The 15,372-nt window shown below is 39.3% G+C and overlaps 1 protein-coding gene across 1 annotated transcript in view; it reads left to right on the forward strand.

The window, feature by feature from the left end:
• Nucleotides 1-3,900: 3,900 nt before the first annotated feature.
• Nucleotides 3,901-15,372, forward strand: part of LOXHD1 (lipoxygenase homology PLAT domains 1) — a 285,489-nt gene continuing 274,017 nt past the window's right edge. Inside the window, exon 1 of the mRNA XM_058168108.1 lies at nt 3,901-3,976. Coding sequence (XP_058024091.1) covers nt 3,901-3,976 — 76 coding nt within the window. The remainder of the gene's footprint in view (nt 3,977-15,372) is intronic.

Raw genomic sequence — 15,372 nt, forward strand, 5'->3', positions numbered from 1 at the left:
GATCACGACCCCGCAATTGTCATAAGTACGAGTTGGTTGCCAAGCATCCAAATTTTGATTGTGTGACCATTGGAATGTGTCCTTGGAGGTCGTCTAGTCCAACCCGCTGCTCAGGCAGAAAACCCTATATCAGGGTGTCAACCTCACGTTGTCACATCATTGTCACGTGAGTATTGCGAATTCCCCCCGTTTGCTAAACTGGGGGTGGATATGGCCAGCGCATGATGTATCCAGCCTGTGAGCCGTGAATTTGACACCCCTACCCAGTGGTGGGATTCAGCCAGTTCGCACCACTTTGGGAGAACCGGTTGTTAACTTTCTGAGCAGTTTGGCAAACTGGTTGTTGGAAGAAATCATTAGGACAGAGAACCGGCTGTTGAATTACTTGAATCCCACCACTGCCCTTACCCTATACCATTTCAGACAAATGGTTGTCCAATCTCTTAAAAACTTTCAATGTTAGAGCATTCACAACTTCTGGAGGCAAGTCATTCCACTGATTAATTGTTCTGTCAGGAAATTTCTCGTCAGTTCTAGGTTGTTTCTCTCCTTGATTCGTTTCCATCCATTGCTTCTTGTCCTGCCCTCAGCTGCTTTGGAGAATAGCCTGACTTCTTCTATAATCTATAATATTGTGCTTGCATGTACACTCATACAGAGGAAGGAAGCCCTCCACAGCGAAGTCCCATGAATAAGTAATGGGACTGAAAAACACAACATTTATATACATATCACTGTTTCTTATCAGCTATGCAGAGCGGTCCTTTCTTACTATTTACACATATTTTAATTCTATCTTATTCTACTTTTATATATATATATTTATTTATTTATCTATCATATTTGTATATTTACAAAGTCAACTTATTGCCCCCCCCAACAATCTGGGTCCTCATTTTACCTACCTTATAAAGGATGGAAGGCTGAGTCAACCTTGGGCCAGGCTTGAACCTGCAGTAATTGCAGGCTGCTGTGTTCTAATAACAGGCTTCTTACCAGCCTGAGCTACCATGGATAGATATTATCTATCTTCCTTTATTTCTTCTACATTTTACCCTGTTATTCAATTTTCTTATCTTTCCTATTTTCCAACCATTCATATCATTTACACCAGACCATATAATATCCTGTATCCTCTTTTTCTTTGATTTCTTTTGTGAGTTTATCCATCTCTGCACAATTCTAGGATTTTCTTAATTACCGTAAATCTTCTTCTGTTGGTGGATTCTCCTTCTTCTTTTTTTAAAGTTTTTTATTTTATTTATTTATTTATTTATTTATTTATTTATTTATTTATTTATTTATTTATTTATTTATCTATCATATTTGTATACCGCCCTATCTCCCTAGGGACTCAGGGCGGTTCACAGGCAAATAAAAAAGGTACATATAAATACAAAATAAAATAACCGTTAAAAAGCTTATTCTACATGGCCCAATTTTTAAAAAAAACAATATAAATAATAAAACCCATTAAAACCAATATAAAATTTAAAATCTAATCCAGTCCTGCACAGATGAATAGATGTGTTTTAAGCTCGCGACGGAAGGTTCGGAGGTCCGGAAGTTGACGAAGTCCTGGGGGGAGTTCGTTCCAGAGGGTGGGAGCCCCCACAGAGAAGGCGCTTCCCCTGGGTGTCGCCAGACGGCACTGCCTAGCTGACGGCACCCTGAGGAATCCCTCTCTGTGAGAGCGCACAGGTCGGTGAGAGGTATTCGGTCGCAGCAGGCAGTCCTGTAAATAGCCCGGCCTTATGTGCTCATAATTTTGAGTGCATTAAAACTCAAGACAAACATACAACATTTATATACATATCACTGTTTCTTATCAGCTATGCAGAGCGGTCCTTTCTTACTATTTACACATATTTTAATTCTATCTTATTCTACTTTTATATATATATATATATTTTATTTACATTTATATCCCGCCCTTCTCCAAAGACTCAGGGCGGCTTACAGTGTATAAGGCAATAGTCTCATTCTATTTGTATATTTACAAAGTCAACTTATTGCCCCCCCAACAATCTGGGTCCTCATTTTACCTACCTTATAAAGGATGGAAGGCTGAGTCAACCTTGGGCCGGGCTTGAACCTGCAGTAATTGCAGGCTGCTGTGTTCTAATAACAGGCTTCTTACCAGCCTGAGCTACCATGGATAGATATTATCTATCTTCCTTTATTTCTTCTACATTTTACCCTGTTATTCAATTTTCTTATCTTTCCTATTTTCCAACCATTCATATCATTTACACCAGACCGTATAATATTCTGTATCCTCTTTTTCTTTGATTTCTTTTGTGAGTTTATCCATCTCTGCACATTCTAGGATTTTCTTAATTAAATCTTCTTCTGTTGGTGGATTCTCCTTCTTCCAATTTTGCGCGTAAGCTATACGTGCTGCTGTTAATATGTGTAGTATTAAGTATCGTGTATCATTTGTATAGTTTTCTGTTGGGATCCCTAAGAAATAATAACCTAATGACTTTTATTCAAAGGCAGGTCTGATGAGACTGAATAGAAAAATTGCCTGATTCAATCTAAAGAATAGAACAGGACAGAACAGAACAGAATAGTTGGATGTGTCCTTGGAGGTCGTCTAGTCCAACCCGCTGCTCAGGCAGAAAACCCTATATCAGGGTGTCAACCTCACGTTGTCACATCATCGTCACGTGAGTATTGCGAATTCCCCCCCTTTGCTAAACTGGGGGAGGATATGGCCAGCACATGATGTATCCAGCCTGTGAGCCGTGAATTTGACACCCCTACCCAGTGGTGGGATTCAGCCAGTTCGCACCACTTTGGGAGAACCGGTTGTTAACTTTCTGAGCAGTTTGGCAAACTGGTTGTTGGAAGAAATCATTAGGACAGAGAACCGGCTGTTGAATTACTTGAATCCCACCACTGCCCTTACCCTATACCATTTCAGACAAATGGTTGTCCAATCTCTTAAAAACTTTCAATGTTAGAGCATTCACAACTTCTGGAGGCAAGTCATTCCACTGATTAATTGTTCTGTCAGGAAATTTCTCGTCAGTTCTAGGTTGTTTCTCTCCTTGATTCGTTTCCATCCATTGCTTCTTGTCCTGCCCTCAGCTGCTTTGGAGAATAGCCTGACTTCTTCTATAATCTATAATATTGTGCTTGCATGTACACTCATACAGAGGAAGGAAGCCCTCCACAGCGAAGTCCCATGAATAAGTAATGGGACTGAAAAACAACACAAGTCAAAGAGGAAACAGAAGATGTGAACGAAAAAGGCATTCTCCAGATCAAACCGCTGGAAGACGGAAGGTATAAAGTTAACGAAGAGGGCAGGCACTTTAAGAAGCCAACAATTAAGGGGATTGGGAGAAAGGAAATTGTCACATAAAGTAGAGGCAGAAGGAAGAATTAGATGCCATAAGAAAGTTCAAGAAACAGTAGAGGAGTGGAAGGTATAAATTTAGAAGGGGAGGATCAAACCAAGAAGCAAAATCCAACAAACTTAAAAGAAGAAGAAAACAAGTCTACCTCAGAGAAGCAAGTAATGGCATGGAAGAGAAGAGAAGAAGATTAAATGACTAGTGGATGACAAGAATGAGTTCGTCTTCAGAAGAGGAGGAAGAGGAGGAGGACTTGGAGGAAGATGAGGACAAGGGCTGGAAAAGAAAGAAGAAAGTGAGAAAAAGGGACTTGGCAGAGGTGAGAAGTGAAGACTCTTCAGAAGACAGCAGTGAGGAGAGGAAGAAGAAGAAGAAGAAGAAGAAAAGAAAGAAAGAATGCAGTGACAGCAGTGAAGATGATGACGATGATTATGGCCACAAGAGAAAGAAGAAGAAAAAGAAGAAGAAGAAGAAGAAAAAGAAGAAAGGTAAAGATAAGAAAAAGAAGAGAAAGGATGACGAGAACTTTGCAGAGATGTACAAACAAGAGCTTCTGGATTATCACTCGGAATCATCTCATGAAACCGAAGACGAGTATAACAAGAAAAAAGGTGAGATGGATAAATTTATTAAAATGTTTTTTTCCCCAGCTATTGCTTCTTATGGTTTAATGCAATGGTTTGCAGACCTCTGGAGTGCCATGGTATCATCATAGGAGCTCTGTTAAGGCTTGAAAAAATTATGATTTAAATCTTGAGTTAAAAAAAAATGTTACGATTTAAATCTTGGGGGGGGGTGTCCATGTCCATAAAAGTTATTTAAAGGGGGCCCATGGTGAGGAACCGATTGATGAACGGTTTAATGAATATGTCATCCAGACAGCAGAAGGCTGAATTGGTGTGTAACTGGCTCTTAAGGGAAGGCTTCTGTTTAATCCTCTTTGGTTCTAAAATTAACTCCTTGGCTTTAGATTAGGGCGTCTCCAAGCTTGGCAGTTTTAAGACTGGTGGACTTTCATGCTGGCTGAGGAATTCTGGAAGTCCACTACTCTTAAAGTTGCCAAGTTTGGAGACTCCTGCTTTAGACCATTCCTGGTTTATCTCCCTGTTCAATTTCATAAGGTTGCTTTGTTGGTGGAATAAAAATGGAAGTTAGATGTAGTGTGGAATAGATTCTATATGTGGCTAGGAAATAGAAATCAAAATAAGAAATAAGAATGTAAATTGAAATTTGATTAATTGGAAACTAAGAGAATTGAATACTGGTAAGGATAAAATGCTGGTTATATCAATAAATAGGATGTAAGTATATATAACAATTTTGCATACAAGAATGCTTAATATGGTTATACAAGAATAAGAGAATGGTTAGGAAAATTGAATTTAATACCAAAGATAATTGTTGATGTGGAAAATTGTAAAATATTATATAAAGTTGTTACTTATATTTCGTATTTTACCGTTTGGTGTATGTGTATGTTTTTTGTTTTGTTTTTTTCTATTTTGTTTTTGGTTTTAAAATGTAAACTATTCAATAAAAACTATTTTTTTTAAAAGAAAATGGAAGTTAGACATATGTCAGTATGCTTTTCTGAAATGTTTGGAAGAACGGTAGAATTGAAAGAACCAAAAAACCTAAGAGAGGTTTTTGAGAGTCACTTAAGGCAAATTCTGTCCTTTGGGAAATGTGGAGTCTCAGTGTTAGCAGAATGATAGATAGAACAGAACAGAATGTTGGAAGGGACTTTGGAGGTCTTCTAGTCCAACCCCTTTCTCAAGCAGGAGACCTTATACCTGTGATGGCGAACCTTTGAGGTGCCCGCCGAAGTGCCATGTGAAACCATACCGCGAGACAGTGGTGGGATTCAGCCAGCTTGCACCACTTCGGGAGAACCGGTTGTTAACTTTCTGAGCAGTTTGGCAAACTGGTTGTTGGAAGAAATCATTAGGGCAGAGAACCAGTTGTTAAATAGAATAGAATAGAATAGAATTTTTATTGGCCAAGTGTGATTGGACACACAAGGAATTTGTCTTGGTGCATATGCTCTCAGTGTACATAAAAGAAAAGATACGTTCATCAAGGTACAACATTTACAACACAATTGATGGTCAATATATCAATATAAATCATAAGGATTGCCAGCAACAAGTTATAGTCATACAGTCATAAATGGAAAGAGATTGGTGATGGGAACTATGAGAAGATTAATAGTAGTGCAGATTCAGTAAATAGTTTGACAGTGTTGATGGAATTATTTGTTTAGCAGAGTGATGGCCTTCGGGAAAAAACTGTTCTTGTGTCTAGTTGTTCTGGTGTGCAGTGCTCTATAGCATCGTTTTGAGGGTAGGAGTTGAAACAGTTTATGTCCAGGATGCAAGGGATCTGTAAATATTTTCACGGCCCTCTTCTTGATTCGTGCAGTATACAGGTCCTCAATGGAAGGCAGGTTGGTAGCAATTAAATTGCTTCAATTCCATCACTGCCGCGAAGTATGCGCGGCTCCGCTGGCCTTCGTGTGCAGGGAGCGCTGATACCTGGAAGAGCAGCGGTCCATCGCGCATGTGAGAGCCGGCACCCAAACACCTGGATAGCAGCATGGAAGCGCACCCGACGAACAGCTGGCCATCGCACATGCATGCAACATCAACCCAGAAGATTGGGTGCCGGCCTGCACATATGTGCTGGAACACCGCTCTTCCGGGTTCGGTTGCTTCTGCGTGCACGGCGGCCAGCTGACCGGTGTGCATGTGATCTCAGGAACACGTAATAAGAGCCAGCGAGGCCGCACATTCTTCACGGGATGGTTTCGCGTGCCGTGCCATAAGTTTGCCGACACTGCCTTATACCATTTCAGACAAAATGGCTGTCCAATCTCTTTTTTTAAAAAAACTCCAGTGTTGGAGCACCCGTTTTGTTCAGCAACAGATACTAAGGAAAATGGATGGAAATAGGAGAAAGAAGAGACACAGAGAATGAGGCAGCAGCTGGACAGTTAGGTAAACAATTTTGTGAGACCCATGAATGGTGGAATTAAGAAAAGCCACCTTTTAGAGGCTGCGAGAAACTCGAGGGCAGATTATTCTGCCACAGAAATATTCTATATCATTTTTTTGTTTGTTTTGTGGTTCTACGGTTGTTGATTTTATTCTTCATACAGGTTGGTACTGAACCAGTGGTGGGTTTCAAATTTTTTTACTACCAGTTCTGTGGGTGTGGCTTGGTGGGTGTGGCATGGTTTGGTGGGTGTGGCATAGCTTGGTGGGTGTGGCTTGGTGGGCATGGCAGGGGAAGGATACTGTAAAATCCCCATTTCCTCCCAATCAGCTGGGACTTGGGAGGCAGAGAATAGATGGGGGCTGGGCCAGTCAGAATTTTTACTACCGGTTCTCCGAACTATTCAAAATTTCCACCACCGATTCTCCAGAACTGGTCAGAACCTGCTGAAACCCACCTCTGAACGGATATTTTATTTCTGAACACCACAAAGAGTTACAATCAATCAAATAAATAAGCTCATTTAAGCCCCAATTTCCACTATTTTCTCTCTCTGCACCAGTACAGGTAGTCCTTGGCTTACGACCAAAATTGAGCCTGACATTTCCTCTGCTGAACAAGACAGTTGTTAAATGAATTATGCCCCATTTTATGGGGATGGATGCTGCAACAGTTGTATGTGTCAAAAATGGTCATGTCACTTATTTTAGTGACTTTGAACGGTCACTAAATAAAAGGTTGTAAGTCTAGGATTACCTGTATTTAAGGCTTGAAGTTTAAAAAAAATATTCTGCAGGAAGGCAGAGATAAATCACTTATGTATTTTTGCGAAGATAAATATATGGTAACAGTAGATCTGTTCCGCGGTGGCTCAGTGGCTAAGACGCTGAGCTTGTCGATCGAAAGGTCGGCAGTTCAGCAGTTTGAATCCCTAGTGCCGCATAACGGGGTGAGCTCCCGTTACTTGTCCCAACTTCTGCCAATCTAGCAGTTCGAAAGCACGTAAAAAATGCAACTAGAAAAATAGGGACCACCTTTGATGGGAAAGTAGCAGTGTTCCGTGCGCCTTTGGTGTTGAGTCATACCGGCCACATGACCACGGACAGCGCTGGCTCTTCGGCTTTGAAAGGGAGATGAGCACCGCCCCCTAGAGTCAGGAATGATTAGCACATATGCAGGAGGGGAATCTTTACCTTTACCTTTAGGTCTGTGAAGTTGCCACCAGTCAAGCTCAGTTAAATAACTTTTAAACTTTTACCTTACAGTGTAGTATAAAAACTAACCAGTAGTAATAATTGTAAACTGGGGTCTACTCCATTAAAGGTAATAACACATTGTTCTTAAGTGCTAAAAGAATTATTATCACCTTTAGGTGTTAGGCACTTTAATTCAGGGTAATGACTGTATTTGCATAAAACAGACACTGAATTATGAACTTTCTAATGGTTTAGCCCAGCGTGTTGCTGAACCACTTCATACGGTTAGTTTATGGCTTAATCTCCTCTGTAAAACCAGGAATTTAGGTTAATTGAATAATGTATGGTTCAATTAACCATGAATGAATAAATGAACATATAATATTACTTCCACGGAGGGAGACGGTTAAGCAGAGAGGTTGTAGAGATACACGAAGGGGTATCGATACGCATAAACAATCTGCAAGTTATTTTGCATTATTAAATAACCGACTGAATGTTTGGAATAAACACAGGAAAAGACTAATTCTAGACTTTCCCCCACTTATTTTATTAGTAAATATTTCTACTAAAATGAAAGTGCTAGGAATTTCGCTCAACGGGGATATAATAATTTATTTAGATGATAAGACCTCACTGATAACAGGACAAAGATAAAAAATTATTGAGTCTCTTACTATGCAGTATCCTTGGAATATTTCAGTGGTTTCCATGTCTTCAAATAAGCAGCGCAGATATTACACAAACAAGAGGTAATATGGAAACGTTTGACTAAATTTGAAAAACTTATATCGCATGCAGGTGGTCCTTGACTTATGACCACAACTGAGCTCACAATTTCTGTTCCTAAGCGAGATAGTTGTTGAGTTGAGTTTTGCCCCAATTTATGACCTTCCTTGCCACAATTGTTAAGTGCATCACTGCGGTTATTAAGTCAGTCACATGGTTGTTAAGTGAACCTGGCTTCCCCATTGACTTTATTGGTCACAAAAGGGGATCACGTGATCCAGGGACACTGCAACCGTCATAAATACGAGACAGTTGCTAAGCATCTGAATTTTGAAGGTCATTAAATGAACTGTTTGAAGTTGAGGGCTATCCTTACTGTTGACCATTTGTTAGGTGTGATTATTACTGAAGTATGACTCCGAGGATTATATCACGAAATGGATGCAGAACATGAATTTAATTACAGTACAGATAGTCCTTGACTTATAACATTTCGTTTAGGGATCATTCAAAATTACAACAGCCCTGAAAAAAGTGATTTATGACCGTTTGGGGCAAAACACAGTTAACAATTCCTTTTCCCCTTTCCCTTCATTCATTTATGCCCTTCCTGTCTGTTCCCTTCTTCATTCATTTATCCCCTTCCCTTCCCTTCCCTTCCCTTCCCTTCTTCATTCATTTATTATTTATTTATTTAATTTTGTCAAACACAACAATATATATAAGTATAAGCATGAAATAACCACACAAAATGAATACAACCAAAGGGAACATTAGGACAGGAACGGTAGGCACGCTGGTGCTCTTATGCAGACCCCTTATAGACCTCTTAGGAATGGGGTGACAGTAGACAGTCTACGGTTAAAATTTTGGGGATTTTGGGATGAGACTGCAGAGTCAGGTAGTGCATTCCAGGCATTAACAACTCTGTTACTGAAGTCATATTTTCAACAATCAAGATTGGAGCGGTTCACTTTAAGTTTAAATCTATTGTGCGCTCGTGTATTGTTGTGGTTGAAGCTGAAGTAGTCTTTGACAGGAAAGACATTGTAGCAGATGATTTTATGAGCTATGCTCAGGTCATGCTGAAGGCGGCATAGTTCTCGATTTTCTAAATCCAGAATTTCAAGTCTGGTGGCATAAGGTATTTTGTTGTGATCAGAGGAGTGGAGAACTCTTCTTGTAAAATATTTCTAGATACACTCAACTGTATTAATGTTCGAAATGAAGTGTGGGTTCCAGACAGATGAGCTGTAATTGAGAATTGGTCTAGCAAATGTTTTGTATGCTCTGGTTAGTAGTGTGATCTTTCCGGAGAAGAAGCTACGCAAGTTTAGGTTTACAACTCTTAATACCTTTTTGGTGATGTAGTTGCAGTGGTCTTTGGCACTTAGATCATTTGATATAAGAACTCCAAGGTGGGGCTTCCGGGTGGCGCCACCCTCCTCGTTGGGTGCTAATTTATGGCACTCCGCATTGAATATGGTAGAAGCCGGATTTAACAACTGATCCCGGCTTCATTTCTCTCTCTGGTTGAAAGAGAGAGACAGAGCAAGGGGGAGGATTTGGGTAGATTCTCCTAGGGGCTTTGTTTTTGTAATACAAAGCCCTGAACGGTCGAATCCCCTTATTTACCCCTCCCCCACCTCCAGTATTCTCTGCGCTCCTGAAAAAGCAGGAAAAGAGGAGGGTGTCCACTTCTGCTAACAATTGATTTCTTTTTGTGGATACGAAAAGCAGGCGGAAGAGTGTGAGGAACAATTATTGGTTTGCAAGTATTTTTGATTTTCTGACTTCCTCCCCCCCTTCAGTTTCGTTTTAGAGAAACTGAAAGCAGAGCGATACATCAAAGGGAGCTTTGCTGTTGAATCGAAACTGAATGGAGATTTTATCTTATTGTGTTTGACTGTGGACTGTTGGATTATATTACGCTGTTTAAGTACGTTACAAGGGGATTCTCAGCAGGAATTTTGTTATGGAGGTTCTTTCAGAAGAATGGGTTCGGGACGTTATACAGGACTACACAGAAAGAATGTATTTAATTATTCAAAATACAAATTGATAAAAGATGGGGACGTTGTGGATGAGAGGTTGGAGCAAATTAACCAGTGCAATTATTCGGAAGATGGAATGGAGGATATACAAATAAAAGTGGATAAGTATGAAGATTTGATCGTGAAGAAACAAGGTGATCTAAAGAAGTTTTCTTTAAATAGTTTGGATGAGTTGCCTGAATTTGTGCTACAAGAGATTGTCCCTCAAATGGAAAAGACTCACAAGCCTAATGTTTCCCAAGAGTTCTCTTTTTGGACTGATGGAATATCGGCAGTAATTTTGGATTTCTGGACATAAGGAATTACTAGGAAATATTGTGATTGACTTTTTAAAAGGAGCAACGAAGGAAAGACAGAGATTAATGCACCAAAAAAAATGGCAAGAGACAAAGTATTATTTTTGAAACAAGGTTTTTTTAAAATATTAATAGACAAAAATATTAGTGTCCCCGAAAGGCAATTTGTGATTATAAAAGACTAGATATTTGGATATACTGGACTTTGACGAGGAAGGACTAAAGTTGAATAGATATTGTAATTAATTAAATAATATTGTAATTTTCTCTATTGAAATTTTATAAATTTTATAATCTGTTGTATTGAATTTTAAATAGAATATTCTTGAAAGATCTTATGTAAGAAGGATTTGGGGGGGGAAATTATATGGTTATATGGTTATAGAAGCTATAAGGGAGATATTCTCTGAACTGGATTGGATTTTTATGCTTTAGCTGGTTTTAAATATTTTAGGATTAATTTGTTCTACTGATTTATATATTTTATTACTGTTTATTGTTAATTTTTTGAAGGATTTGGTTATGTAAGGAGGAAGTCAGAGTTAGAGAGGGAGAATTGGTATAATAGTTTTGGGGAAAAATTTTTTCTTAGCATATGTTTGTTTTATTTTTAACTATACCTTGTGTTTCTTCCGGGAAGCCAGGGGGGAGGGGGGAGGGGGTTTGTGAAGGGAGAGGGGTTGGTGGGAAAGGGGGAAAAAAATTTTTTTTGTAAAACTTTTTGAATAAAAAAAAAAAAAAAAAAAAAGAACTCCAAGGTCTCTGACAGAGTGTGACTAATCAGAGATGCCATGGAGAGAGGACAAAAAATAAATAATGCAATATTATTTGGACTAGAAAACACCAACGAACCTGATATCAATAAGATTCACAACATCATTGGAAATTATATCACATCAACCATCTCCCCAAATGAAATAATTTCTGTCTCCAGAGATGGACCAGAATATAAAAACAGTGATGGATCAACAGCACCAAGATTTTGTAGAGTCACATGTATAAATGAGGACAGCAAACGTAAATTCATTTATACTATAAACTCAATTGCTAAAACCAACCCTGCCTACAGTAAACTTAGATCACGTCCCGATCTATCTTTTCTACAACGGATACGTTCTCGTGAACTTCGCACAAGACAAGACAACGGTGAATCCAACCTATACATTGACTATCGGGCTGATTGCATAAAAAATAAGACCTACAATCAAAAAATCACCTCCAAACCCCCCATCACCCATAACAATCAACCAGCCATTCCAACATTCAATCAAGTACCCTTCACCCTACCATCCATCCAACCAACCACCCAACCAGCCATTCAAACAGCCATTCAGCCAGCCAGCCAATCAGCCATCCAAACAGCCATCCAAACAACCATCCATCCAGCCATCCAAACAACCATCCAAACAGCCACCCAACAATTCACCCAACCAGCCATCCAACCAGCCATCCAACCAACCAGCCAAACTACCATCCAACCAACCAACCAACCAACCAACCAACCAACCAACCAACCAACCAACCAACCACTCAACCAAACATCTCAATAAACAATCAAGTACCCAACATCCAAACACTCACCTCCCAAAACATCCATCTACCCATCCAACCATCTATACAACCACCTGTTGTACACAACCCCCAACCTACCAACATCCAAAACTAGGTATGTACGCCCCTTACCTCTTCAACACCAATTACTACAGATCTCAAATGCAAATTGATAAATGCGAGAAGCATTGTTAACAAATTACCTGAATTTATCCTCTTGTTAAACAGTGGTACATTCGATATCATTTTTGTTTGTGAAACATGGCTGAACTCATCCCTTCCTGACTCCATTATCTCAAACAAAAAATATCAAGTTCATCGATTAGATCGTGAAATCCGAAGAGGTGGTGGAGTGGCTATCTTTTACAAAAAGTCACTGAATCTAAAAAATATTCAAGTTTCACACAAACTTTCTCTCCCTGAAACTATTGTATGCGACCTATCCCTTAACACCACTCTTCGATTCTTACTATGCTACAGAGCCCCTGACTATGACATTACCCATGCAAATATGCTAACCTCACTGCTAACATGGGCTACCTCTTGCCCATACCCTCTCATCTTCCTGGGCGATCTAAATCTACCTCTCATTAACTGGATAACTAATGAATGTACAACTGATCCAATCCATACTACACTATACAACGTTGGAAAAGCTCTTCATAACATAAAACCATCGCTATCTATTGGACCCGATGGACTATGTGCCTATTTCTTAAAAAAACTTTCCACTAATATAGCTGAACCCCTAAGCATAATCTTTGATAAAGCTTTCACTACCAGTTCCCTTCCCAAACTTTGGTCACTAGCCACAGTCATCCCTATCTTCCAAAAAGAGACCCCAGCTTAGTCGAAAATTACAGACCAATCTCTCTATGCTGCATCACCTGCAAAGTCATGGAATCAATCATCAACCAATCCATTACCTCACACCTAGAAGCAAACAACCTACTCTCCAATAAACAATTTGGTTTCAGGAAAAAATTATCATGCAACTTACAACTTCTCCACTGTAAAAACATATGGACTACAAATCTTGATCAAGGCAAAACAATAGATGCAATCTACATAGACTTCTGCAAAGCTTTTGACTCAGTAGTACACGATAAACTTCTCCTAAAACTAAAATCCTATGGCATTTCAGGACCCCTTCACAAATGGATATCTGCTTTTCTGTCTAACAGACAACAAGTGGTCAAAATTGGCAATGCTCTATCAAATCCTGTTCCTGTCAAGAGTGGCGTTCCTCAAGGCAGCGTCTCTGGACCAACACTCTTCATACTATACATTATTGATCTTTGTGACCATATCTCAAGTAATTGTGTTCTCTTTGCTGACGATGTCAAACTATTTAACACCACTGATAATACATCTATCATTCAAAAAGACCTTGATCATCTAACCGCTTGGTCTAAAATTTGGCAACTCCAAATCTCAACCAGCAAATGCTCAGTCTTACATATAAGAAAAAAGAACCCAAAAACTAAATACATACTAAATGGACATTACCTTACAGACGACCCCCATCCCGTTAAAGACCTTGGAGTTTTCATGTCAAATGATCTAAGTGCCAAAGCCCACTGCAAATACATAGCAAAAAAGGCTCTAAGAGCTGTAAACCTAATCTTGCGTAGCTTCTTTTCCAAAAACACTACACTACTATACTAACCAGAGCATATAAAACATTTGTTAGACCAATTCTAGAATACAGCTCACCTGTTTGGAACCCTCACCACATCTCTGACATCAATACAATTGAATGTGTCTAGAAATATTTTACAAGAAGAGTTCTCCATTCCTCTGTAAACAACAAAATACCTTTTCCCACTAGACTTGAAATCCTGGGCTTGGAAAACTTGGAACTCCGTCGCCTTCGACAATACCTAAGTTTAACTCATAGAATCATCTATTGTAATGTCTTTCCTGTCAAAGACTACTTCAGCTTTAATTGCAATAATATAAGAGCAACCAATAGATTTAAACTTAATGTCAACCGCTTTAATCTAGATTGCAGAAAATATGACTTCTGTAACAGAATCATCAGTGCTTGGAATACTTTACCTGACTCTGTGGTCTCTTCTCATAATCCTAAAAGCTTTAACCAAAAACTTTCTATTATTGACCTCACCCCATTCCTAAGAGGACCATAAGGGGCGTGCATAAGCGCACAAACGTGCCTCCCGTTCCTGTCCTATTGTTTTTCTTTTCTTCTTCCTATATATATATAGGAAGGATATATATAGGAAGGATATATAGGATATATATATATCCTATATATATATGCTTATACCTTTATATACTATATAACCTTTCTGTATGATACTTACATATATTGTTGTGACAAAAATAAATAAATAAATAAATAAATGTGTGGGTCATCTACAAGGTTATGTCCATCAAGCTTGTATTTAGTGTTCTGATTCTTTCTTCCAATGTGTAAGACAGAGCATTTGTTGGTTGAGATTTGGAGTTGCCAAATTTTTGACATTCCGACACAAAGTCAAGGTCTTTTTGAAGGGTAGCAGCATTGTTGGTAGCGTTAAATAGTTTAACATCATCGGCGAAGAGAACACAGTTACTTACAATATGGTCACAGAGGTTGTTTATGTATAATATGAAGAGTGTTGGTCCTAGAACGCTGCCTTGGGGGACATTGCTATTAACAGGAGCAGGATTTGATAGGGCACTGCCTATTTTGACCACTTGTTGCTTGTTTGACATTTATCCCCTTCCCTTCCCTTCTTCATTCATTTATCCCCTTCCCTTCCCTTCCCCATTCATTTATCCCCTTTCCTTCCCTTCTTCATTCATTTATCCCTTCCTTCCTTCCTTCCTTCCTTCCCTTCCCTTCCCCATTCATTTATCCCTTCCTTCCTTCATTCATTTATCCCTTCCTTCCTTCCCTTCCTTCCCTTCCTTCCTTCCTTCCCTTCCCTTCCCTTCCCTTCCCTTCCCTTCCCTTCTTCATTCATTTATCCCCTTTCCTTCCCTTCTTCATTCATTTATCCCCTTCCCTTCCCTTCCCTTCCCTTCCCTTCCCTTCCCCATTCATTTATCCCCTTTCCTTCCCTTCTTCATTCATTTATCCCCTTCCCTTCCCTTCCCTTCCCTTCCCTTCCCTTCCCTTCCCTTCCCTTCCCTTCCCTTCTTCATTCATTTATCCCCTTTCCTTCCCTTCTTCATTCAT

This window comes from Ahaetulla prasina, chromosome 2 (assembly GCF_028640845.1).
Source record: "Ahaetulla prasina isolate Xishuangbanna chromosome 2, ASM2864084v1, whole genome shotgun sequence".
NCBI lineage: Eukaryota > Metazoa > Chordata > Lepidosauria > Squamata > Colubridae > Ahaetulla > Ahaetulla prasina.